Source organism: Pseudophryne corroboree, chromosome 1, assembly GCF_028390025.1.
Source record: "Pseudophryne corroboree isolate aPseCor3 chromosome 1, aPseCor3.hap2, whole genome shotgun sequence".
Lineage (NCBI taxonomy): Eukaryota > Metazoa > Chordata > Amphibia > Anura > Myobatrachidae > Pseudophryne > Pseudophryne corroboree.
The window spans coordinates 1,144,444,374-1,144,471,865 of NC_086444.1; the positions used below are offsets into that span (position 1 = coordinate 1,144,444,374).

General features: G+C 48.7%; 1 protein-coding gene across 1 annotated transcript in view; it reads right to left on the reverse strand.

The window, feature by feature from the left end:
• HGFAC (HGF activator) overlaps window positions 1-27,492 on the reverse strand; it is a 283,953-nt gene that overhangs the window by 41,092 nt on the left and 215,369 nt on the right. Inside the window, exon 10 of the mRNA XM_063924262.1 lies at window positions 1,575-1,809. Within this exon, the coding sequence (XP_063780332.1) occupies window positions 1,575-1,809 (235 nt within the window). The remainder of the gene's footprint in view (window positions 1-1,574; window positions 1,810-27,492) is intronic.

A 27,492-nucleotide genomic window follows, 5' to 3' on the forward strand; every position in this document is an offset into this window, starting at 1 on the left:
AGTGAACATAAAGGCTGATTCAGGTTGGATTGCAGGACGTGATCCAACCGCAAAAATGACAACAACAAAAAAATGCGTCCGTCCTGTGCATGCACCCGCATTTTCTGCGGGAAGGGGGGGGGGGGGGGGGGCGCAGAAAATGCGATCACCCCTGCCTGTCAATCAGGGCGGCAACGCTTAGTTTCCTAGACGGGGATGGAGCGTTGCAGGGGCGTGGCTACAAAACGGGGTGCAGCATGGGTGTGATCGTAGCGGATGCGTGGCATCACACGCCGCTGCCACGATCGGAAAGATGGTGGCTGGTCTCTTGCGGGCGCAGCTAAGCTGCACTGGCAGGAAGTTACCCTAATTTCTACTTCATCAAGGGGGGGGGAGGGGGGAGAGCTGCGGTCAGCATGCCGGGCGGCCTTGCCCTGCGATGGTCGGCCCCCAGCATGCGATCCAACCATAATCAGGCCCATAGATATGAGCTTTTTTCAAATTGGTCAAATTTCCTACTTGTACATTATTTTGAATACTTCCTGTTATATTTCAAGGGCTGCTGCACAGTGGTTAGCATTGCTGCTTCACTGCTACGGGGTCATGGGTTGTAGAGCATATAGATTGTAAGGTCTACTGGAGAAGGACTGATATGGATAACTAAATAGCCTCTATAAAGTTCTGTGAAATATGTAGGCGCTATATACAGTAAATAACTTAATAAAAGGACACATTTCAATACAGTGTAAAACTATACATAAATATGCATGCTATTATTTCTTTATCTATCGGGCAGCACACAGTATAGGCAATACCATATATAGGAGGATAGATGGTTAAACAAATAACACGGCTGTAACAAATAGGGTTAAATTGATTGGCTGCTATGGGATACTTCACCACCACTGTTCCACTTCTCCACACTTCAGAAGATATGATACATCCCCCTCCCCCATAGTTCCCTTCAATTCAGAATTCAGCAGGTGTCCACTTACATCTTTGCTTTTTTACAAATTTGGCACAACATGAAAAACACAGCTAAGCTGTTTTTCACGAGTAGCAAGTGGATGAATTTTAAAATTTTTGTTTGCCATAATATAATATGTATAAAGTAACATATTAACGAAAGCAAATAAAAAAAAATCACAAGGCATGGCTAAATCTCTGAGTCTATGGCATGCAAAACCGTGCCATTCATGGCGGGATATAGCAAAGATGTATGTGGACACGTCATCTGTATGTGCAGAGGTGTCACTACGTGGTGAGGGGGGTGCACACTGCACCTAGGTATCACCCTTCCAAAACGCTGGCTCGGCCGCAGTGACCAGCATCCAAGTGCCGCACTGAGACATTATAATGCAGCACCCATCACCTCCTCAGTGGACGTGCAGAGTGTCTGAGGGCACCCCTGTGTCTCGGGGAATGCTGCTCACGCCCCCAAAGTGATGTAAATGGGGGCATCTCGCGAGGCCACGGCCCCTATTCTGGAGCAGGGTGCTATTAGCTGCCCCTGGTGTCACCGACAGCAGTTTCCGCCACTGGGTATGATTTAGTTTATGTGAGATCTGCATTAAAACACAAAGCATTAAATGTACCTGTGAGAAAAGCAGTGTGCGGCCGAGACCACCCAACAAGGCAATATGAGGCTGCCGGAGCAGAAATCATTCCCGATGTATATTGCTGCGATCCAGGGGTGAGAACCCGGGAGTGCTGAAATACCATTCATGATTCTTCCTCGAGACACAATGCGTTTCTCATGTTTTTTCCCACACTTTGGTTTTGCGGCAACAAATACTTCTTGCTCTTCTATTATCCTCCTGGCTTTATTAGCTAGAAAATATCAAGAATTAAAACTCTGGATTAACTTGGGGGCTCATACTCCATGTACAGTATCTCTGGGTTTTATCCTGTTGATGGGATATTTATTCAGTAACTGCTTTGATATTCACTCTTCGCCTTCCATACAATTAATCATTTTTATTTACATTTACATTTTCGTTTTAACGTTTGGTGATACAAACAGTGAGCCCCCTGTGTTCCCTGCTTATTCCTGCTCTGTGGCATAAAGAAAAAACTGGAGCAATGGAGGAGATCAGGGTGCCCCCTTCAGGTCTGGCACCCAGAGGTGAACTGCCTCCACTGAGTCATGCATTTACACCCCTGTAACCAGAAATTGCTACAGGAAATGCTTTGTGCATCGACCAATTGTAATTCAATGCCAATCAGTCACTGACTGGTCCATAAAAATAAACACTGGTGCATAACGCAACATCATGTCCAAGCTCTTGCTACAAAAAAACACTTGCACATATTGATCACTCAAGCATAGTCAAGTATATTGGCCCTCATTCCGAGTTGTTCGCTCGCTGGCTGCTTTTAGCAGCATTGCACACGCTAAGCCGCCGCCTACTGGGAGTGAATCTTAGCTTTGCAGAATTGCGAATAGAAATTTCTTTGCAGTTTCTGAGTAGCTCGGGACTTACTCTGCCATTGAGATCAGTTCAGTCAGTTTCGTTCCTGGTTTGACGTCACAAACACACCCAGCGTTCGCCCAGACACTCCCCCGTTTCTCCAGCCACTTCCGCGTTTTTCCCTGAAACGGCAGCGTTTTTCCGCACACACCCATAACACGGCAAGTTTCCACCCAGAAACACCCACTTCCTGTCAATCACACTCCGATCACCAGAACGATGAAAAAATAAGAATTTACTTACCGATAATTCTATTTCTCGTAGTCCGTAGTGGATGCTGGGAACTCCGTAAGGACCATGGGGAATAGCGGCTCCGCAGGAGACTGGGCACATCTAAAGAAAGCTTTAGGACTATCCGGTGTGCACTGGCTCCTCCCCCTATGACCCTCCTCCAAGCCTCAGTTAGGATACTGTGCCCGGACGAGCGTACACAATAAGGAAGGATTTCGAATCCCGGGTAAGACTCATACCAGCCACACCAATCACACCGTACAACTTGTGATATGAAACCCAGTTTACAGCATGATAACAGAGGAGCCTCTGAATAGATGTCTCACAACAAGAACCCGATTAGTTAACAATAACTATGTACAAGTATTGCAGACAATCCGCACTTGGGATGGGCGCCCAGCATCCACTACGGACTACGAGAAATAGAATTATCGGTAAGTAAATTCTTATTTTCTCTGACGTCCTAGTGGATGCTGGGAACTCCGTAAGGACCATGGGGATTATACCAAAGCTCCCAAACGGGCGGGAGAGTGCGGATGACTCTGCAGCACCGAATGAGAGAACTCCAGGTCCTCCTCAGCCAGGGTATCAAATTCGTAGAATTTTGCAAACGTGTTTGCCCCTGACCAAGTAGCTGCTCGGCAAAGTTGTAAAGCCGAGACCCCTCGGGCAGCCGCCCAAGATGAGCCCACCGTCCTTGTGGAATGGGCTTTTATTGATTTAGGCTGCGGTAATCCTACCGCAGAATGCGCCAGCTGAATAGTAGAGATGAGCGCCTGAAATTTTTCGGGTTTTGTGTTTTGGTTTTGGGTTCGGTTCCGCGGCCGTGTTTTGGGTTCGAACGCGTTTTGGCAAAACCTCACCGAATTTTTTTTGTCGGATTCGGGTGTGTTTTGGATTCGGGTGTTTTTTTCAAAAAACACTAAAAAACAGCTTAAATCATAGAATTTGGGGGTCATTTTGATCCCAAAGTATTATTAACCTCAAAAACCATAATTTACACTCATTTTCAGTCTATTCTGAATACCTCACACCTCACAATATTATTTTTAGTCCTAAAATTTGCACCGAGGTCGCTGTGTGAGTAAGATAAGCGACCCTAGTGGCCGACACAAACACCGGGCCCATCTAGGAGTGGCACTGCAGTGTCACGCAGGATGTCCCTTCCAAAAAACCCTCCCCAAACAGCACATGACGCAAAGAAAAAAAGAGGCGCAATGAGGTAGCTGTGTGAGTAAGATTAGCGACCCTAGTGGCCGACACAAACACCGGGCCCATCTAGGAGTGGCACTGCAGTGTCACGCAGGATGTCCCTTCCAAAAAACCCTCCCCAAACAGCACATGACGCAAAGAAAAAAAGAGGCGCAATGAGGTAGCTGACTGTGTGAGTAAGATTAGCGACCCTAGTGGCCGACACAAACACCGGGCCCATCTAGGAGTGGCACTGCAGTGTCACGCAGGATGTCCCTTCCAAAAAACCCTCCCCAATCAGCACATGATGCAAAGAAAAAGAAAAGAAAAAAGAGGTGCAAGATGGAATTGTCCTTGGGCCCTCCCACCCACCCTTATGTTGTATAAACAAAACAGGACATGCACACTTTAACCAACCCATCATTTCAGTGACAGGGTCTGCCACACGACTGTGACTGATATGACGGGTTGGTTTGGACCCCCCCCAAAAAAGAAGCAATTAATCTCTCCTTGCACAAACTGGCTCTACAGAGGCAAGATGTCCACCTCATCTTCACCCTCCGATATATCACCGTGTACATCCCCCTCCTCACAGATTATCAATTCGTCCCCACTGGAATCCACCATCTCAGCTCCCTGTGTACTTTGTGGAGGCAATTGCTGCTGGTCAATGTCTCCGCGGAGGAATTGATTATAATTCATTTTAATGAACATCATCTTCTCCACATTTTCTGGATGTAACCTCGTACGCCGATTGCTGACAAGGTGAGCGGCGGCACTAAACACTCTTTCGGAGTACACACTTGTGGGAGGGCAACTTAGGTAGAATAAAGCCAGTTTGTGCAAGGGCCTCCAAATTGCCTCTTTTTCCTGCCAGTATAAGTACGGACTGTGTGACGTGCCTACTTGGATGCGGTCACTCATATAATCCTCCACCATTCTATCAATGTTGAGAGAATCATATGCAGTGACAGTAGACGACATGTCCGTAATCGTTGTCAGGTCCTTCAGTCCGGACCAGATGTCAGCATCAGCAGTCGCTCCAGACTGCCCTGCATCACCGCCAGCGGGTGGGCTCGGAATTCTGAGCCTTTTCCTCGCACCCCCAGTTGCGGGAGAATGTGAAGGAGGAGATGTTGACAGGTCGCGTTCCGCTTGACTTGACAATTTTGTCACCAGCAGGTCTTTCAACCCCAGCAGACCTGTGTCTGCCGGAAAGAGAGATCCAAGGTAGGCTTTAAATCTAGGATCGAGCACGGTGGCCAAAATGTAGTGCTCTGATTTCAACAGATTGACCACCCGTGAATCCTTGTTAAGCGAATTAAGGGCTGCATCCACAAGTCCCACATGCCTAGCGGAATCGCTCCCTTTTAGCTCCTTCTTCAATGCCTCCAGCTTCTTCTGCAAAAGCCTGATGAGGGGAATGACCTGACTCAGGCTGGCAGTGTCTGAACTGACTTCACGTGTGGCAAGTTCAAAGGGCATCAGAACCTTGCACAACGTTGAAATCATTCTCCACTGCACTTGAGACAGGTGCATTCCACCTACTATATCGTGCTCAATTGTATAGGCTTGAATGGCCTTTTGCTGCTCCTCCAACCTCTGAAGCATATAGAGGGTTGAATTCCACCTCGTTACCACTTCTTGCTTCAGATGATGGCAGGGCAGGTTCAGTAGTTTTTGGTGGTGCTCCAGTCTTCTGTACGTGGTGCCTGTACGCCGAAAGTGTCCCGCAATTTTTCTGGCCACCGACAGCATCTCTTGCACGCCCCTGTCGTTTTTTAAAAAATTCTGCACCACCAAATTCAAGGTATGTGCAAAACATGGGACGTGCTGGAATTTGCCCATATTTAATGCACACACAATATTGCTGGCGTTGTCCGATGCCACAAATCCACAGGAGAGTCCAATTGGGGTAAGCCATTCCGCGATGATCTTCCTCAGTTGCCGTAAGAGGTTTTCAGCTGTGTGCGTATTCTGGAAAGCGGTGATACAAAGCGTAGCCTGCCTAGGAAAGAGTTGGCGTTTGCGAGATGCTGCTACTGGTGCCGCCGCTGCTGTTCTTGCGGCGGGAGTCCATACATCTACCCAGTGGGCTGTCACAGTCATATAGTCCTGACCCTGCCCTGCTCCACTTGTCCACATGTCCGTGGTTAAGTGGACATTGGGTACAACTGCATTTTTTAGGACACTGGTGAGTCTTTTTCTGACGTCCGTGTACATTCTCGGTATCGCCTGCCTAGAGAAGTGGAACCTAGATGGTATTTGGTAACGGGGGCACACTGCCTCAATAAATTGTCTAGTTCCCTGTGAACTAACGGCGGATACCGGACGCACGTCTAACACCAACATAGTTGTCAAGGACTCAGTTATCCGCTTTGCAGTAGGATGACTGCTGTGATATTTCATCTTCCTCGCAAAGGACTGTTGAACAGTCAATTGCTTACTGGAAGTAGTACAAGTGGGCTTACGACTTCCCCTCTGGGATGACCATCGACTCCCAGCGGCAACAACAGCAGCGCCAGCAGCAGTAGGCGTTACACGCAAGGATGCATCGGAGGAATCCCAGGCAGGAGAGGACTCGTCAGAATTGCCAGTGACATGGCCTGCAGGACTATTGGCATTCCTGGGGAAGGAGGAAATTGACACTGAGGGAGTTGGTGGGGTGGTTTGCGTGAGCTTGGTTACAAGAGGAAGGGATTTACTGGTCAGTGGACTGCTTCCGCTGTCACCCAAAGTTTTTGAACTTGTCACTGACTTATTATGAATGCGCTGCAGGTGACGTATAAGGGAGGATGTTCCGAGGTGGTTAACGTCCTTACCCCTACTTATTACAGCTTGACAAAGGGAACACACGGCTTGACACCTGTTGTCCGCATTTCTGGTGAAATACCTCCACACCGAAGAGCTGATTTTTTTGGTATTTTCACCTGGCATGTCAACGGCCATATTCCTCCCACGGACAACAGGTGTCTCCCCGGGTGCCTGACTTAAACAAACCACCTCACCATCAGAATCCTCCTGGTCAATTTCCTCCCCAGCGCCAGCAACACCCATATCCTCCTCATCCTGGTGTACTTCAACACTGACATCTTCAATCTGACTATCAGGAACTGGACTGCGGGTGCTCCTTCCAGCACTTGCAGGGGGCGTGCAAATGGTGGAAGGCGCATGCTCTTCACGTCCAGTGTTGGGAAGGTCAGGCATCGCAACCGACACAATTGGACTCTCCTTGTGGATTTGGGATTTCGAAGAATGCACAGTTCTTTGCTGTGCTGCTTTTGCCAGCTTGAGTCTTTTCATTTTTCTAGCGAGAGGCTGAGTGCTTCCATCCTCATGTGAAGCTGAACCACTAGCCATGAACATAGGCCAGGGCCTCAGCCGTTCCTTGCCACTCCGTGTGGTAAATGGCATATTGGCAAGTTTACGCTTCTCCTCCGACAATTTTATTTTAGGTTTTGGAGTCCTTTTTTTACTGATATTTGGTGTTTTGGATTTGACATGCTCTGTACTATGACATTGGGCATCGGCCTTGGCAGACGACGTTGCTGGCATTTCATCGTCTCGGCCATGACTAGTGGCAGCAGCTTCAGCACGAGGTGGAAGTGGATCTTGATCTTTCCCTAATTTTGGAACCTCAACATTTTTGTTCTCCATATTTTAATAGGCACAACTAAAAGGCACCTCAGGTAAACAATGGAGATGGATGGATTGGATACTAGTATACAATTATGGACGGGCTGCCGAGTGCCGACACAGAGGTAGCCACAGCCGTGAACTACCGCACTGTACTGTGTCTGCTGCTAATATATAGACTGGTTGATAAAGAGATAGTATACTCGTAACTAGTATGTATGTATAAAGAAAGAAAAAAAAAAACACGGTTAGGTGGTATATACAATTATGGACGGGCTGCCGAGTGCCGACACAGAGGTAGCCACAGCCGTGAACTACCGCACTGTACTGTGTCTGCTGCTAATATATAGACTGGTTGATAAAGAGATAGTATACTCGTAACTAGTATGTATGTATAAAGAAAGAAAAAAAAAACCACGGTTAGGTGGTATATACAATTATGGACGGGCTGCCGAGTGCCGACACAGAGGTAGCCACAGCCGTGAACTACCGCACTGTACTGTGTCTGCTGCTAATATATAGACTGGTTGATAAAGAGATAGTATACTCGTAACTAGTATGTATGTATAAAGAAAGAAAAAAAAACCACGGTTAGGTGGTATATACAATTATGGACGGGCTGCCGAGTGCCGACACAGAGGTAGCCACAGCCGTGAACTACCGCACTGTACTGTGTCTGCTGCTAATATATAGACTGGTTGATAAAGAGATAGTATACTCGTAACTAGTATGTATGTATAAAGAAAGAAAAAAAAACCACGGTTAGGTGGTATATACAATTATGGACGGGCTGCCAAGTGCCGACACAGAGGTAGCCACAGCCGTGAACTACCGCACTGTACTGTGTCTGCTGCTAATATAGACTGGTTGATAAAGAGATAGTATACTCGTAACTAGTATGTATGTATAAAGAAAGAAAAAAAAACCACGGTTAGGTGGTATATACAATTATGGACGGGCTGCCGAGTGCCGACACAGAGGTAGCCACAGCCGTGAACTACCGCACTGTACTGTGTCTGCTGCTAATATATAGACTGGTTGATAAAGAGATAGTATACTCGTAACTAGTATGTATGTATAAAGAAAGAAAAAAAAACCACGGTTAGGTGGTATATACAATTATGGACGGGCTGCCGAGTGCCGACACAGAGGTAGCCACAGCCGTGAACTACCGCACTGTACTGTGTCTGCTGCTAATATATAGACTGGTTGATAAAGAGATAGTATACTCGTAACTAGTATGTATGTATAAAGAAAGAAAAAAAAACCACGGTTAGGTGGCATATACAATTATGGACGGGCTGCCGAGTGCCGACACAGAGGTAGCCACAGCCGTGAACTACCGCACTGTACTGTGTCTGCTGCTAATATATAGACTGGTTGATAAAGAGATAGTATACTCGTAACTAGTATGTATGTATAAAGAAAGAAAAAAAAACCACGGTTAGGTGGTATATACAATTATGGACGGGCTGCCGAGTGCCGACACAGAGGTAGCCACAGCCGTGAACTACCGCACTGTACTGTGTCTGCTGCTAATATATAGACTGGTTGATAAAGAGATAGTATACTCGTAACTAGTATGTATGTATAAAGAAAGAAAAAAAAACCACGGTTAGGTGGTATATACAATTATGGACGGGCTGCCGAGTGCCGACACAGAGGTAGCCACAGCCGTGAACTACCGCACTGTACTGTGTCTGCTGCTAATATATAGACTGGTTGATAAAGAGATAGTATACTCGTAACTAGTATGTATGTATAAAGAAAGAAAAAAAAACCACGGTTAGGTGGTATATACAATTATGGACAGGCTGCCGAGTGCCGACACAGAGGTAGCCACAGCCGTGAACTACCGCACTGTACTGTGTCTGCTGCTAATATAGACTGGTTGATAAAGAGATAGTATACTCGTAACTAGTATGTATGTATAAAGAAAGAAAAAAAAACCACGGTTAGGTGGTATATACAATTATGGACGGGCTGCCGAGTGCCGACACAGAGGTAGCCACAGCCGTGAACTACCGCACTGTACTGTGTCTGCTGCTAATATAGACTGGTTGATAAAGAGATAGTATACTACTAATATTATATATACTGGTGGTCAGGTCACTGGTCACTAGTCACACTGGCAGTGGCACTCCTGCAGCAAAAGTGTGCACTGTTTAATTTTAATATAATATTATGTACTCCTGGCTCCTGCTATAACCTATAACTGGCACTGCAGTAGTGCTCCCCAGTCTCCCCCACAATTATAAGCTGTGTGAGCTGAGCAGTCAGACAGATATATAATATATATAGATGATGCAGCACACTGGCCTGAGCCTGAGCAGTGCACACAGATATGGTATGTGACTGACTGAGTCACTGTGTGTATCGCTTTTTTCAGGCAGAGAACGGATATATTAAATAAACTGCACTGTGTGTCTGGTGGTCACTCACTATATAATATATTATGTACTCCTGGCTCCTGCTATAACCTATAACTGGCACTGCAGTAGTGCTCCCCAGTCTCCCCCACAATTATAAGCTGTGTGAGCTGAGCAGTCAGACAGATATATATAATATTATATATAGATAATAGATGATGCAGCACACTGGCCTGAGCCTGAGCAGTGCACACAGATATGGTATGTGACTGAGTCACTGTGTGCTGTGTATCGCTTTTTTCAGGCAGAGAACGGATTATAAATAAAACTGGTGGTCACTATCAGCAAAACTCTGCACTGTACTGAGTACTCCTAATGCTCCCCAAAATTAGTAAATCAAGTGTCTCTCTAATCTATTCTAAACGGAGAGGACGCCAGCCACGTCCTCTCCCTATCAATCTCAATGCACGTGTGAAAATGGCGGCGACGCGCGGCTCCTTATATAGAATCCGAGTCTCGCGATAGAATCCGAGCCTCGCGAGAATCCGACAGCGTCATGATGACGTTCGGGCGCGCTCGGGTTAACCGAGCAAGGCGGGAAGATCCGAGTCGCTCGGACCCGTGAAAAAAAACATGAAGTTCTGGCGGGTTCGGATTCAGAGAAACCGAACCCGCTCATCTCTACTGAATAGTGCTACAAATCCAGCGCGCAATAGACTGCTTAGAAGCAGGAGCACCCAGCTTGTTGGGTGCCATCAGGATAAACAGCGAGTCAGTTTTCCTGACTCCAGCCGTCCTGGAAAAATAAAATTTACAGGACCCTGACTACGTCCAGCAACTTGGAATCCTCCAAGTCCCCAGTAGCCGCAGGCACCACAATAGGTTGGTTCAAGTGAAAACCTGAGACCACCTTCGGGAGAAACTGAGGATGAGTCCTCAACTCTGCCCTATCCATACAGAAAATCAGATAAGGCCTTTTACATGACAAAGCCGCCAATTCTGACACACGCCTGGCCAAGGCCAAGGCCAACAGCATGACCACTTTCCACGCGAGATACTTTAGCTCCATGGTTTTAAGTGGCTCAACCAATGCGACATTAGGAAATCCAACACCACGTTGAGATCCAAAAAGTGCCACAGGAGGCACAAAAGGAGGCTGAATATGTAGTACTCCTTTAACCAAAGTCTGAACTTCAGGCAGTGAAGCCAGTTCTTTCTGGAAGAAAATCGACAGAGCCGAAATCTGGACCTTGATGGACCCCAATTTGAGGCCCAAACGTCACCCCTGCTTGCAGGAAGTGCAGGAATCGACATAGTTGAAATTCCTCCGTCGGGGCCTTCATGGCCTCCCACCAAGCAACAAATTTTCGCCAAACGCGGCGATAATGTCTTGCGGTGACATCCTTCCTGGCTATGATCAGGGTAGGGATGACTTCCTTCGGAATACCCTTTTCCTTTAGGATCCGGTGTTCTACCGCCATGCCGTCAAACGCAGCCGCGGTAAGTCTTGGAACAGACAGGGTCCCTGCTGCAGCAGGTCTTGTCTGAGCGGCAGAGGCCAAGGGTCCTCTGCCAGCATCTCTTGAAGTTCCGGGTACCAAGCTCTTCATGGCCAATCCGGAACCCCGAGTATGGTTTTCACTCCTCGCCTTCTTATTATTCTCAGTACCTTGGGTATGAGAGGTAGAGGAGGAGACACATAAACCGACTGGTACACCCACGGTGTCACTAGAGCGTCCCCAGCGATCGCCTGAGGGTCCCTTGACCTGGCGCAATATCTTTTCAACTTCTTGTTGAGGCGGGACGCCATCATGTCCACCCGTGGTCATTCCCAACGGTTTACCCGCATTTGGAAAACTTCTGGATGAAGTCCCCATTCTCCTGGGTGTAGGTCGCCCATCGGAGAATCCTTGTGGCTTCTGCCATCGCCATCCTGCTTCTTGTGCCGCCCTGTCTGTGTACATGGGCGACCGCCGTGATGTCGTCTGATTGGATCAGTACCGGCTGGTTCTGAAGCAGGGGCCTTGCTTGTCTTAGGGCATTGTAAATGGCCCTTAGCTGCCGAATATTTATGTGAAGCGAAATCTCCTTGGAAATTTCTTCCCTGTGTGACTGCACCCCAGCCCCGAAGGCTGGCATCCGTGGTCACCAGGACCCAGTCCTGTATTACGAATCTGCGGCCCACTAGTAGATGAGCCCTCTGCAGCCACCACAGCAGCGACACCCTGTTTCTTGCTGACAGGGTTATCCGCTGTTGTATCGGTACATGGGACCCGGACCATTAGTCCCACAGGTCCCACTGGAACGTCCTTGCGTGGAGTCTTCCGAATGGAATTATGCTTCGTACGAAGCTACCATTTTTCCCAGGACTCGTGTGCATTGATGTACCGACACCTGTCCTGGTTTTAGGATGTCTCTGACTAGAGATGACAACTCCTCGGCTTTTTCCACTGGAAGAAACACTCTTTTCTGGTCTGCGTTCAGAAACATTCCCAGGAACAGAAGACGTATCGTCGGGACCAGCTGTGACTTTGGAATATTGAGAATCCAGTCGTGCTGTTGTAGCACTTCCCGAGAGAGTGCTACCCCCACTACCAACTGTTCTTTGGACCTCGCCTTTATCAGGAGATCGTCCAAGTACGGGATAATAAAAACTTCCTTCTTGCGAAGGAGTATCATCACTTCGGCCATTACCTAGGTAAAGACCTTCCGTGCCGTGGACAACTCCAACGGCCGCGTCTGGAACTCATAGTGACAGTCCTGTACCACATATCTGAGGTACTACTGGTGAGGGGGGGGGGGGGGAATGGGGACATGCAGGTACGCATCCTTGATGTCCAGGGAGACCCTGTAATCCCCCTCGTCCAGGCTCGTAATAAGCGCCCTGAGCGATTCCATCTTGAACTTGAATCTTCTGATATAAAAGTTCAAGTATTTTAATTTCAAGATGGGTCTCACCGAACCGTTGCGGTACCACCACCACTGTGGAATAGTAACCCCTTCCTTGCTGAAGGAGGGGCACCTTGACAAGCACTTGTTGTGATTATAGTGTTGAATATCCACCAACACCGTCTCCCTGGCAGAGGGAGGTGCCGGTAAGGCAGATTTTAGGAAACGGCGGGGGGAAGAACGTCTCGAACTCCAGCCTGTACCCCTGAGATACTACTTGAAGGACCCAGGGATCCATGTGAGAGAGCCCACTGTCCGCTGAAATATCGGAGACGGGCCCCCACCGTACCCGGGTCCGCCTGAGCAGCCCCAGCACCATGCTGTGGACCTACCGGACGCAGGGAGGACTTCTGCTCTTGGGAACTAGCTGTGTGTTGCAGCTTTTTTCCTCTACCTTTGCCTCTCGGCAGAAAAGATGAGCCTCTAGCCCACTTGTTTTTCTGGGGCCGAAAGGACTGTACTTGATGATACGGTGCTTTCTTTTGTTGTGGGGTAGCCTGTGGCAAAAAAATTAATTTCCCAGCAGTAGCTGTGGAAACGAGGTCTGAAAAACTATCCCCAAACAGTTTTACCCCCTTATAGGGCAACTTCCATGTGCCGATTCGAGTCGGCATCGCCTGACCATTGCCAAGTCCATAACCCCCGTCTGGCGGCAATGGACCTAGCGCTTATTTTTGATGCCAGTCAGCAAACATCCCTCTGTGCATCACGCATGTATAAGACCACGTCTTTTATATGCTCTATTTTCAGCAAAATATTGTCCCTATCCATAGTTATTTTCCGACAGGGAATCTGACCACGCAGCGGGAGCACTGCCCATCCATGCCGAAGCAACGGCTGGTCGCAATATAATGCCCTAGTGTGTGACCATATCTTATAGGGTAACCTCCTGCTTTCTATCAGCAGGTTCCTTCAGGGCGGCCGTACCCGAAGACGATAGTGCCACCTTTTCTGATAAGCGTGTAAGCGCTGTATCTACCCTATGGGGTGTTTCCCCGCGTGACCTATCCTCTGGCCGGAAAGGGTACGCTGCCAATAACCGTTGTAGAAATTATCAATTTCTTACCGGGGGAAGACCACTCTTCCTCACACACCTCATTTAATTTCTCAGATGCAGGAAAAACTACTAATAGTTTTCTCTCACCAAACACAATACCCTTTTCTCTAACGTCCTAAGTGGATGCTGGGGACTCCGTAAGGACCATGGGGAATAGCGGCTCCGCAGGAGACTGGGCACATCTAAAATAAGATTTTACTTACCGATAAATCTATTTCTCGTAGTCCGTAGTGGATGCTGGGGACTCCGTCAGGACCATGGGGATTAGCGGCTCCGCAGGAGACAGGGCACAAAACTAAAGCTTTAGGATCAGGTGGTGTGTACTGGCTCCTCCCCCTATGACCCTCCTCCAAGCCTCAGTTAGGATACTGTGCCCGGACGAGCGTACACAATAAGGAAGGATATTGAATCCCGGGTAAGACTCATACCAGCCACACCAATCACACCGTATAACTTGTGATCTGAACCCAGTTAACAGTATGACAAACGTAGGAGCCTCAGAACAGACGGCTCACAACAATAACAACCCGATTTTTTTGTAACAACAACTATGTACAAGTATTGCAGACAATCCGCACTTGGGATGGGCGCCCAGCATCCACTACGGACTACGAGAAATAGATTTATCGGTAAGTAAAATCTTATTTTCTCTGACGTCCTAAGTGGATGCTGGGGACTCCGTCAGGACCATGGGGATTATACCAAAGCTCCCAAACGGGCGGGAGAGTGCGGATGACTCTGCAGCACCGAGTGAGAGAACTCCAGGTCCTCCTCAGCCAGGGTATCAAATTTGTAGAATTTTACAAACGTATTTGCTCCTGACCAAGTAGCAGCTCGGCAAAGTTGTAAAGCCGAGACCCCTCGGGCAGTCGCCCAAGATGAGCCCACCTTCCTTGTGGAATGGGCATTTATATATTTTGGCTGTGGCAGTCCTGCCACAGAATGTGCAAGCTGAATTGTACTACACATTCAACTAGCAATCGTCTGCTTAGAAGCAAGAGCACCCAGTTTGTTGGGTGCATACAGGATAACAGCAAGTCAGTTTTCCTGACTCCAGCCGTCCTGGAAATCTATATTTTTAGGGCCCTGACAACATCTAGCAACTTGGAGTCCTCCAAGTCTCTAGTAGCCGCAGGTACCACAATAAGCTGGTTCAGATGAAACGCTGACACCACCTTAGGGAGAAACTGGGGACGAGTCCGCAGCTCTGCCCTGTCCGAATGGACAATCAGATATGGGCTTTTGTGAGACAAAGCCGCCAATTCTGACACTCGCCTGGCCGAGGCCAGGGCCAACATCATGGTCACTTTCCATGTGAGATATTTCAAATCCACAGATTTGAGCGGTTTAAACCAACGTGATTTGAGGAATCCCAGGACTACGTTGAGATCCCACAGTGCCACTGGAGGCACAAAAGGGGGTTGTATATGCAGTACTCCCTTGTCAAATTTCTGGACTTCAGGAACTGAAGCCAATTCTTTCTGGAAGAAAATCGACAGGGCCGAAATTTGAACCTTAATGGACCCCAATTTGAGGCCCATAGACACTCCTGTTTGCAGGAAATGCAGGAATCGACCGAGTTGAAATTTCTTCGTGGGGCCTTCCTGGCCTCACACCACGCAACATATTTTCGCCACATGTGGTGATAATGTTGTGCGGTCACCTCCTTCCTGGCTTTGACCAGGGTAGGAATGACCTCTTCCGGAATGCCTTTTTTCCCTTAGGATCCGGCGTTCAACCGCCATGCCGTCAAACGCACCCGCGGTAAGTCTTGGAACAGACATGGTACTTGCTGAAGCAAGTCCCTTCTTATCGGCAGAGGCCCTGAGTCCTCTGTGAGCATCTCATGAAGTTCCGGGTACCAAGTCCTTCTTGGCCCATCCGGAGCCACGAGTATAGTTCTTACTCCTCTACGTCTTATAATTCTCAGTACCTTTGGTATGAGAAGCAGAGGAGGGAACACATACACCGACTGGTACACCCATGGTGTTACCAGAACGTCCACAGCTATTTCCTGAGGGTCTCTTGACCTGGCGCAATACCTGTCCAGTTTTTTTTGTTCAGGCGGGACGCCATCATGTCCACCTTTGGTCTTTCCCAACGGTGCACAATCATGTGGAAACAACTTCTCGATGAAGTCCCCACTCTCCCGGGTGGAGGTCGTGCTGATGAAGTCTGCTTCCCAGTTGTCCACTCCCGGAATGAAAACTGCTGACAGTGCTATCACATGATTTTCCGCCCAGCGAAGAATCCTTGCAGTTTCTGCCATTGTCCTCCTGCTTCTTGTGCCGCCCTGTCTGTTTACGTGGGCGACTGCCGTGATGTTGTCCCACTGGATCAATACCGGCTGACCTTGAAGCAGAGGTCTTGCTAAGCTTAGAGCATTGTAAATTGCTCTTAGCTCCAGTATATTTATGCGGAGAGAAGTCCCCAGACTTGATCACACTCCCTGGAAATTTTTTCCCTGTGTGACTGCTCCCCAGCCTTTCAAGCTGGAATCCGTGGTCACCAGGACCCAGTCCTGAATGCATAACTGTGGCCCTTTAGTAGATGAGCACTCTGCAGCCACCACAGAAGAGACACCCTTGTCCTTGGAGACAGGGTTATCCGCTGATGCATCTGAAGATGCGATCCGGACCGTTTGTCCAGCAGATTCCACTGAAAAGTTCTTGCGTGAAATCTGCCGAATGGAATCGCTTCGTAAGAAGCCACCATTTTTCCCAGGACCCTTGTGCAATGATGCACTGACACTTTTCCTGGTTTTTGGAGGTTCCTGACTAGCTCGGATAACTCCCTGGCTTTCTCCTCCGGGAGAAACACCTTTTTCTGGACTGTGTCCAGAATCATCCCTAGGGACAGCAGACGTGTCGTCGGAGACAGCTGCGATTTTGGAATATTTAGAATCCACCCGTGCTGTCGTAGAACTACTTGAGATAGTGCTACTCAGACCTCCAACTGTTCTCTGGACCTTGCCCTTATCAGGAGATCGTCCAAGTAAGGGATAATTAAGACGCCTTTCCTTTGAAGAAGAATCATCATTTCGGCCATTACCTTGGTAAAGACCCGGGGTGCCGTGGACAATCCAAACGGCAGCGTCTGAAACTGATAGTGACAGTTTTGTACCACGAACCTGAGGTACCCTTTGTGAGAAGGGCAAATTTGGACATGGAGGTAAGCATCCTTGATGTCCAGGGACACCATATAGTCCCCTTCTTCCTGGTTCGCTATCACTGCTCTGAGTGACTCCATTTAGAATAGGTCTCACCGAGCCGTCTGGCTTCAGTACCACAATATAGTGTGGAATAATACCCCTTTACTTGTTGTAGGAGGGGTACTTTGATTATCACCTGCTGGGAATACAGCTTGTGAATTGTTTCCAATACTGCCTCCTTGTCGGAGGTAGACGTTGGTAAAGCAAACTTCAGGAACCTGCGAGGGGGAGACGTCTCGAATTTCCAATCTGTACCCCTGGGATACTACTTGTAGGATCCAGGGGTCCACTTGCGAGTGAGCCCACTGCGTGCTGAAACTCTTGAGACGACCCCCCCACCGCACCTGTTTTTACGGCCCCAGCGTCATGCTGAGGACTTGGCAGAAGCGGTGGAAGGCTTCTGTTCCTGGGAATGGGCTGCCTGCTGCAGTCTTCTTCCCTTACCTCTATCCCTGGGCAGGAATTATGGGGACGAAAGGACTGAGGCTGAAAAGACTATGTCTTTTTCTGCTGAGATGTGACTTGGGGTAAAAAAGGTGGATTTTCTAGCTGTTGCCGTGGCCACCAGGTCCGATGGACCGACCCCAAATAACTCCTCCCCTTTATACGGCAATACTTCCATGTGCCGTCTGGAATCTGCATCACCTGACCACTGTCGTGTCCATAAACATCGTATGGACATCGCACTTACTCTTGATGCCAGAGTTTCGCATATATAGAAATGCATCTTTTAAATGCTCTATAGTCAATAAAATACTGTCCCTGTCAAGGGTATCAATATTTCCAGTCAGGGAATCCGACCAAGCCACCCCAGCGCTGCCCATCCAGGCTGAGGCGATCGCTGGTCGCAGTATAACACCAGTATGTGTGTATATACTTTTAGGATATTTTCCAACCTCCTATCAGTTGGCTCCTTGAGGGCGTCCGTATCTGGAGACGGTAACGCCACTTGTTTTTATAAGCGTGTGAGCGCCTTATCCACCCTAAGGTGTGTTTCCCAACGCGCCATAACTTCTGGCGGGAAAGGGTATACCGCCAATAATTTTCTATCGGGGGAAACCCACGCATCATCACACACTTCATTTAATTTATCTGATTCAGGAAAAACCACATGTAGTTTTTTCACACTCCACATAATACCCTTTTTTGTGGTACTTGTAGTATCAGAAATATGTAACATCTCCTTCATTGCCCTTAACAAGTAACGTGTGGCCCTAAAGGAAAATACGTTTGTTTCTTCACCGTCGACACTGGAGTCAGTGTCCGTGTCTGTGTCGACCGACTGAGGTAAAAAGGACGTTTTAACGCCCCTGACGGTGTTTTAGACGCCTGGACAGGTACTAATTGGTTTGCCGGCCGTCTCATGTCGTCAACCGACCTTGCAGCGTGTTGACATTATCACGTAATTCCTTAAATAAGCCATCCATTCCGGTGTCGACTCCCTAGAGAGTGACATCACCATTACCGGCAATTGCTCCGCCTCCTCACCAACATCGTCCTCATACATGTCGACACACAAGTACCGACACACAGCACACACACAGGGAATGCTCTGATAGAGGACAGGACCCCACTAGCCCTTTGGGGAGACAGAGGGAGAGTTTGCCAGCACACACCAAAAACGCTATATTATACAGGGACAACCTTTATATAAGTGTTTTTCCCTTATAGCATTTTAATATATATATATACATATCGCCAAATAAGTGCCCCCCCTCTCTGTTTTAACCCTGTTTCTGTAGTGCAGTGCAGGGGAGAGCCTGGGAGCCTTCCCACCAGCATTTCTGTGAGGGAAAATGGCGCTGTGTGCTGAGGAGAATAGGCCCCGCCCCCTTTTCGGCGGGCTTCTTCTCCCGTTTTTCTGAGACCTGGCAGGGGTTAAATACATCCATATAGCCTCAGGGGCTATATGTGATGTATTTTTAGCCAGAAAAAGGTATTATACATTGCTGCCCAGGGCGCCCCCAGCAACGCCCTGCACCCTCCGTGACCGTTGGTGTGAAGTGTGTGACAACAATGGCGCACAGCTGCAGTGCTGTGCGCTACCTTCATGAAGACTGAAAAGCCTTCTGCCGCCGGTTTCTGGACCTTCAATCTTCAGCATCTGCAAGGGGGGTCGGCGGCGCGGCTCCGGGACGAACCCCAGGGTGAGACCTGTGTTCCGACTCCCTCTGGAGCTAATGGTGTCCAGTAGCCTAAGAAGCCAATCCATCCTGCACGCAAGTGAGTTGAACTTCTCTCCCCTAAGTCCCTCGATGCAGTGAGCCTGTTGCCAGCAGGACTCACTGAAAATAAGAAACCTAAAAACTTTTTCTAAGCAGCTCCTTAAGAGAGCCACCTAGATTGCACCCTGCTCGGACGGGCACAAAAACCTAACTGAGGCTTGGAGGAGGGTCATAGGGGGAGGAGCCAGTACACACCACCTGATCCTAAAGCTTTAGTTTTGTGCCCTGTCTCCTGCGGAGCCGCTAATCCCCATGGTCCTGACGGAGTCCCCAGCATCCACTTAGGACGTCAGAGAAAGAAAGCTTTAGGATTAACTGGTGTGCACTGGCTCCTCCCCCTATGACCCTCCTCCAAGCCTCAGTTAGATTTCTGTGCCCGACGAGAAGGGTGCACACTAGGGGCTCTCCTGAGCTTCTTAGTGAAAGTTTTAGTTTAGGTTTGTTATTTTCAGTAAGACCTGCTGGCAACAGGCTCACTGCATCGAGGGACTAAGGGGAGAAGAAGCGAACTCACCTGCGTGCAGAGTGGATTGGGCTTCTTAGCTACTGGACATTAGCTCCAGAGGGACGATCACAGGTCCAGCCTGGATGGGTCCCGGAGCCGCGCCGCCGGCCCCCTTACAGAGCCAGAAGAGCGAAGAGGTCCGGAAAAATCAGCGGCAGAAGACGTTCCTGTCTTCAATAAGGTAGCGCACAGCACTGCAGCTGTGCGCCATTGCTCTCAGCACACTTCATACTCCGGTCACTGAGGGTGCAGGGCGCTAGGGGGGGCGCCCTGAGACGCAATAAAACATGACAGAAATACCTTACATGGCAAAAAAATACATCACATATAGCTCCTGGGCTATATGGATGCATTTAACCCCTGCCAGAATATACAAAAAAACGGGAGATAAGGCCGCCGAAAAGGGGGCGGAGCCTATCTCCTCAGCACACTGGCGCCATTTTCCCTCACAGCTCAGTTGGAGGGAAGCTCCCTGGCTCTTCCCTGCAGTCACTACACTACAGAAAGGGTTAAAAAAAGAGAGGGGGGCACTAATTAGGCGCAGTCTTAAAACATACAGCAGCTATAAGGGGAAAAACACTTATATAAGGTTATCCCTGTATATATATAGCGCTCTGGTGTGTGCTGGCATACTCTCCCTCTGTCTCCCCAAAGGGCTAGTGGGGTCCTGTCCTCTATCACAGCATTCACTGTGCGTGTGCTGTGTGTCGGTACGTTTGTGTCGACATGTATGAGGAGAAAAATGATGTGGAGACGGAGCAGAGTGTCTGTAACAGTGATGTCACCCCCTAGGGGGTCGACACCTGAGTGGATGTACTGTTGAAAATTACGTGACAGTGTCAGCTCTATATAAAAAAACAGTGGTTGACATGAGACAGCCGGCTACTCAGCTTGTGCCTGTCCAGACGTCTCATAGGCCGTCAGGGGCTCTAAAGCGGCCGTTACCTCAGATGGCAGATACAGACGCCGACACGGATACTGACTCCTGTGTCGACGGTGAAGAGACAACCGTGATTTCCAGTAGGGCCACACGTTACATGATTGAGTCAATGGAAAAATGTTTTTATACATTTCTGATAATACGAGTACCACCAAAAAGGGGTATTATGTTCGGTGAGGGAAAAACTACCTGTAGTTTTCCTGAATCTGAGAAATAAAATGAGGTGTGTGATGATGCGTGGGTTTCCCCCCGATAACAATTGATAATTTCTTAAAAAGTATTGGCTGCATACCCTTTCCCGCCAGAGGTTAGGGTGCGTTGGGAAACACCCCCTAGGGGGGATAAGGCGCTCACACGCTTGTAAGAACAAGGGCTCTACCCTCTCATGAGATGGCCGCCCTTAAGGATCCTGCTGATAGAAAGCAGGAGGGTATCCAAAAAGGTATTTACACACATACTGGTGTTATACTGCGACCAGCTATCGCCTCAGCCTGGAGGTGCAGTGCTGGGTTGGCATGGTCAGATTCCCTGACTGGAAATATTGATAGTATATTATTGCCTATAGAGCATTTGAAAGATGCATTTCTATATATGCATGATGCACAGCGGAATAATTGCCGACTGGCATCAAGTATAAGTGCGTTGTCCAATTCTACCAGTAAAATGGTCAGGTGATGCGGATTCCAAACGGCATTTGGAAGTATTGCCTTTGAAAGGGTGGCCACGGCAACAGCTGGGAAATCCACGTTTGTACCCCAGGTCGCCTCTCAAAATAAGACGCCGTATTATCAGGCGCAGTCCTTTGTTGGCAAGCGGACAAAAGGTTCCTCTTTTCTGCTCGTGACAGAGGGAGAGGAAAAAGGCTGCAGAGATCAGCCAGTTCCCAGGAACAGAAACCCTTTCCCGCCTCTGCCAAGCCCTCAGTATGACGCTAGGGCTTTACAAGCTCAGGCACGGTGGGGGCCCGTTCTCAATGAATTTCAGTGCGCAGTGGGCTCACTCGCAAGTAGACCCCTGGATCCTTCAGGTAATATCTCAGGGGTACATATTGGAATTCGAGACGTCTCCCCCTCGCCGTTTCCAAAAGTCGGCTTTACCGACGTCTCCCTCTGACAGGGAGGCAGTTTTGGAAGCCATTCACAAGCTGTATTCCCAGCAGGTGATAATCAAGGTACCCCTCCTGCAACAGGGAACGGGGTATTATTCCACACTATTGTGGTACCGAAGCCAGACGGCTCGGTGAGACCGATTCTAAATCTAAAATCTAAAATCTTTGAACACTTACATACAGAGGTTCAAATTCAAGATTGAGTCACTCAGAGCAGTGATTGCGAACCTGGAAGAAGGGGACTACATGATGTCTCGGGACATCAAGGATGCTTACCTTCATGTCAAAATTTACCCTTCTCACCAAGGGTACCTCAGGTTATGGTACAGAACTGTCACTATCAGTTCAGACGCTGCCGTAGGGATGGTCCACGGCACCCCGGGTCTTTACCAAGGTAATGGACGAAATGATATCCCTTCGAAGGAAGGGAATTTTAGTTATCTCTTACTTGGACGATTCCCTGATAAGGGTAAGATCCAGGGAACAGTTGGAGGTCGGTGTAGCACTATCACAGGTAGTGTTGCGGCAGCACGATTGGATTCTCAATATTCCAAAATCGCAGCTGGTTCCGACGACTTGTCTTCTGTTTCCTAGGGATGATCCTGGATACAGTCCAGAAAAAAGGTGTTTCTCCCGGAAGAGAAAGCCAGGGAGTTATCCGAGCTAATCAGGAACCTCCTAAAACCGAACCAAGTCTCAGTGCATCAATGCACAAGGGTTCTGGGTAAAAATGGTGGCTTCCTACGAAGCAATCCCATTCGTTAGATTCCACGCAAGAACTTTCCAGTGGAACCTACTGGACAAATGGTCCGGGTCGCATTTTCAGATGCATCAGCGGATAACCCTGTCACCAAGGACAAGGGTATCCATCCTGTGGTGGTTGCAGAGTGCTCATCTTCTAGAGGGCCGCAGATTCGGCATTCAGGACTGGGTCCTGGTGACCACGGATGCCAGCCTGCGAGGCTGGGGAGCAGTCACACACACAGGGAAGGAATATCCAGGGCTTAGGGTCAAGCCTGGATACATCACTTCACATAAATATCCTGAAGCTAAGGGCCATTTACAAAGCTTAGCGAGACCTCTACTTCAAGGTCAGCCGGTGTTGATCCAGTCGGACAACATCATGGCAGTCACCCACGTAAACAGACAGGGTGGCACAAGAAGCAGGAGGGCAATGGCAGAAGCTGCAAGGATTCTTCGCTGGGCGGAAAATCATGTGATAGCACTGTCAACAGTATTCATTCCGGGAGTGGACAACTGGGAAGCAGACTTCCTCAGCACGACCTCCACCCGGGAGAGTGGGGACTTCACCCAGAAGTCGTCCACATGATTAAAAAACTCGACAGGTATTGCGCCAGGTCAAGAGACCCTCAGGCAATAGTTGTAGACGCTCTGGTAACACCGTGGGTGTACCAGTCAGTGTATGTGTTCCCTCCTCTGCCTCTCATACCCAAGGTACTGAGATTGATAAGATGGAGAGGAGAAAGCACTATATTCGTGGCTCCGGATTGGCCAAGAAGGACTTGGTAACCGGAACTTCAAGAGAGGCTCACGGAGGATCCGTGGCTTCTACCTCTAAGAAGGGACCTGCTCCAGCAAGGACCCTGTCTGTTCCAAGACTTACCGCGGCTGCGTTTGACGGCATGGCGGTTGAACACCGGATCCTGAAGGAAAAAAGGCATTCCGGATGAAGTCATTCCTATCCTGATCAAAAGCCAGGAAGGATGTAACCGCATAAACATTATCACCACAATTGGCGAAAATATGTTGCGTAGTGCGAGGCCAGTAAGGCCCGACGGAGGAAATTCAACTGGGTCGAGTCCTACATTTCCTGCAAACAGGAGTGTCTATGGGCCTGAAATTGGGGTCCATTAAGGTTCAGATTTCGGCCCTGTCAATTTTCTTCCAAAAAAGAACTAGCTTCAGTCCCTGAAGTTTAGACGTTTGTAAAAGGGGTACTGCATATACAGCCTCCTTTTGTGCCTCCAGTGGCAATTTGGGATCTCAATGTAGTTTGGGTTCCAAAAGTCACATTGGTTTGAACCACTTAAATCTGTGGAGTTAAAATATCTCACATGGAAAGTGGTCATGCTGTTGGCCCTGGCCTGGGCCAGGCGCGTGTCAGAATTGGCGGCTTTATCCTGTAAAAGCCCTTATCTGATTTTCCATTCGGACAGGGCGGAATTGAGGACTCGTCCTCAGTTTCTCCCTAAGGTGGTTCCAGCGTTTTCACCTGAACCAACCTATTGTGGTGCCTGCGGCTACTAGGGACTTGGAGGAATCCAAGTTGCTGGATGTTGTCAGGGCCCTGAAAATATGTTTCCAGGACGGCTGGAGTCAGGAAATCTGACTCGCTGTTTATCCTGTATGCACCCAACATGCTGGGTGCTCCTGCTTCTAAGCAGACTATTGCTCGTTGGATTTTCCTGTATGCACCCAACATGCTGGGTGCTCCTGCTTCTAAGCAGACTATTGCTCGTTGGATTTGTAGTACAATTCAGCTTGCACATTCTGTGGCAGGCCTGCCACAGCTAAAATCTGTAAAAGCCCGTTCCACAAGGAAAGTGGGCTCATCTTGGGCGGCTGCCCGAGGGGTCTCGGCTTTACAACTTTGCCGAGCAGCTACTTGGTCAGGGGCAAACACGTTTGCTAAATTCTACAAATTTGATACCCTGGCTGAGGAGGACCTGGAGTTCTCTCATTCGGTGCTGCAGAGTCATCCGCACTCTCCCGCCCGTTTGGGAGCTTTGGTATAATCCCCATGGTCCTTACGGAGTCCCCAGCATCCACTTAGGACGTTAGAGAAAATAAGAATTTACTTACCAATAATTCTATTTCTCATAGTCCGTAGTGGATGCTGGGCGCCCATCCCAAGTGCGGATTGTCTGCAATACTTGTACATAGTTATTGTTACAAAAATCGGGTTATTATTGTTGGGAGCCATCTTTTCAGAGGCTCCTCTGTTATCATACTGTTAACTGGGTTCAGATCACAAGTTATACGGTGTGATTGGTGTGGCTGGTATGAGTCTTACCCGGGATTCAAAATCCTTCCTTATTGTGTACGCTCGTCCGGGCACAGTATCCTAACTGAGGCTTGGAGGAGGGTCATAGGGGGAGGAGCCAGTGCACACCAGTTAATCCTAAAGCTTTCTTTAGATGTGCCCAGTCTCCTGCGGAGCCGCTATTCCCCATGGTCCTTACGGAGTCCCCAGCATCCACTACGGACTATGAGAAATAGAATTATCGGTAAGTAAATTCTTATTTTATGTGGTACCTGGGGTATAATCATAAATGTGTAATACATTTTTCATTGTCTCAATCCTGTAACGGGTGGACCTATTTGGAGGGTACACCAGTCTCATCGATGTCGACACTGGAGTCAGTATCCGTGTCGACATCTGTGTCTGTTATCTGAGGTAGCGGGCGATTTTAGAGTCCCCCATGACATTTGAGACGCTGGAACAGGCACAAGCTGAGTAGCCGGCTGTTCCGTGTCGTCGGCCTTTTATGTAAGGAGTTGACACTTTCACGTAATCCTTCCATAAGTTCAACCACACCGGTGTCGACCCCGCAGGGGGTGACAACATATTTACAGGCATTCGCTCCGCCTCCACCTCATTATCCTCCACATACCTGTCGACACAGCCGTACCGACACACAGCACACACACAGGGAATGCTCTGATAGAGGACAGGACCCCACAAAGCCCTTTGGGGAGACAGAGGGAGAGTATGCCAGCACACACCAGGGCGCTATATATCACAGGGATAGCACCTATAAAAAAGTGTTTTCCCTTATAGCTGCATATATGTTGTATACTGCGCCTAAATTGTGCCCCCCCCCCCTCTCTTTTTAACCCTTTCTGTAGTGTATTAACTGCAGGGGAGAGCCAGGGAGCTTCCCTCCAACGGAGATGTGAGGGAAAAATGGAGCCAGTGTGCTGAGGAGATAGGCTCCGCCCCTTTTTCGCGGACTTTTCTCACGCATTTTTATGGAATCTGGCAGGGGTTAATATACATCCATATAGCCCTGGGGGTTATATGTGATGTATTTTTGCCAGCCAAGGTGTTTATATTGCTGCTCAGGGCGCCCCCCCCCAGCGCCCTGCACCCTCAGTGACTGGAGTGTGTGGTGTGCATGAGGAGCAATGGCGCACAGCTGCAGTGCTGTGCGCTACCTTGGTGAAGACTGATGTCTTCTGCCGCCGATTTTCCGGACCTCTTCTTGCTTCTGGCTCTGTAAGGGGGCCGGCGGCGCGGCTCTGGGACCGGACTCCGAGGCTGGGCCTGTGTTCGGTCCCTCTGGAGCTAATGGTGTCCAGTAGCCTAAGAAGCCCAAGCTGGCTGCAAGCAGGCAGGTTCGCTTCTTCTCCCCTTAGTCCCTCGATGCAGTGAGCCTGTTGCCAGCAGGTCTCACTGAAAATAAAAAACCTAAAACTAACTTTTTCTAAGAAGCTCAGGAGAGCTCCTAGATTGCACCCTGCTCGGTCGGGCACAAAAATCTAACTGAGGCTTGGAGGAGGGTCATAGGGGGAGGAGCCAGTGCACACTAGATAGTCCTAAAGCTTTCTTTAGATGTGCCCAGTCTCCTGCGGAGCCGCTATTCCCCATGGTCCTTACGGAGTTCCCAGCATCCACTAGGACGTCAGAGAAATCCTTGTTATGCCGTGAGTGAAATACCTAACTTTTGAGTAAAATAACTAAGCGCATGCGCTCTGCGAACATTGCGCATGCGCAGTTAGCGACTAATCGCAATATAGCGAAATTCGGCAACGAGCCAACAACTTGGTATAAGGGCCATTATCTGTAATTGTGGAGTGATAAATACAATGGGACTGACAAATCTGCACTTAGTGCAAAGCTACAATTCCACATTGTGGACTACAAGGTCAGACCACTGCTTGGTCTACTCCAGAGGTGCATGACATCCTGGAAGAGCCACAGGATGTCATTGCCTACAAAGACTTATTTGACTACAATACTGTAGGACAGTAATGGGGAACCTTTGGCACTTCAGCTGTTGTTGAACTATACATCCTATCATACCCTGCTACAGTTTTAGCATGGCCAAATAGCAAAACTGTAGCAGGGCATGCTGGGATGTGTATTTCAACAACAGCTGGAGTGCCAAATGTTCCCGATCACTGCTATGGGATAAGCCCTGGTCAGTGGTCATGTACCACATACAGCTGGATAACTCAGGGGCAGAAGTGATAAAATGGAAGGTGATAAAGTACCAGCCAGTCAGCTCCTAAATGTTAGGATCTGATTGGCTGGTACTTTATCACCTTCCACTTTATCACTTCACCAGGCTTAATAAATCTGCCTCTCAGTCCTTCCCACAGTCTGAGCACCCAGGTGAAGAGCACTCGCCACCAAAGATTAAAGATAAAGTAATTGCGATACTAGACAAAGTGACAAATCTTGGGGTCACTGCCCTCATTGAAAAGGCAACACAAAGGGTCCTTTCTGTGCATGCCCTGTGGAATTTTGACAGAAGAGTTTTCAGAGAGGTATGTAGCTGCACTGCACTGGGCAGCCATTGTCACGGACATACTGGTCTGAGGTTGCTCCACACAATGCTAGATTTATAACCCCTAAGCCAGATCCCTAAATAAT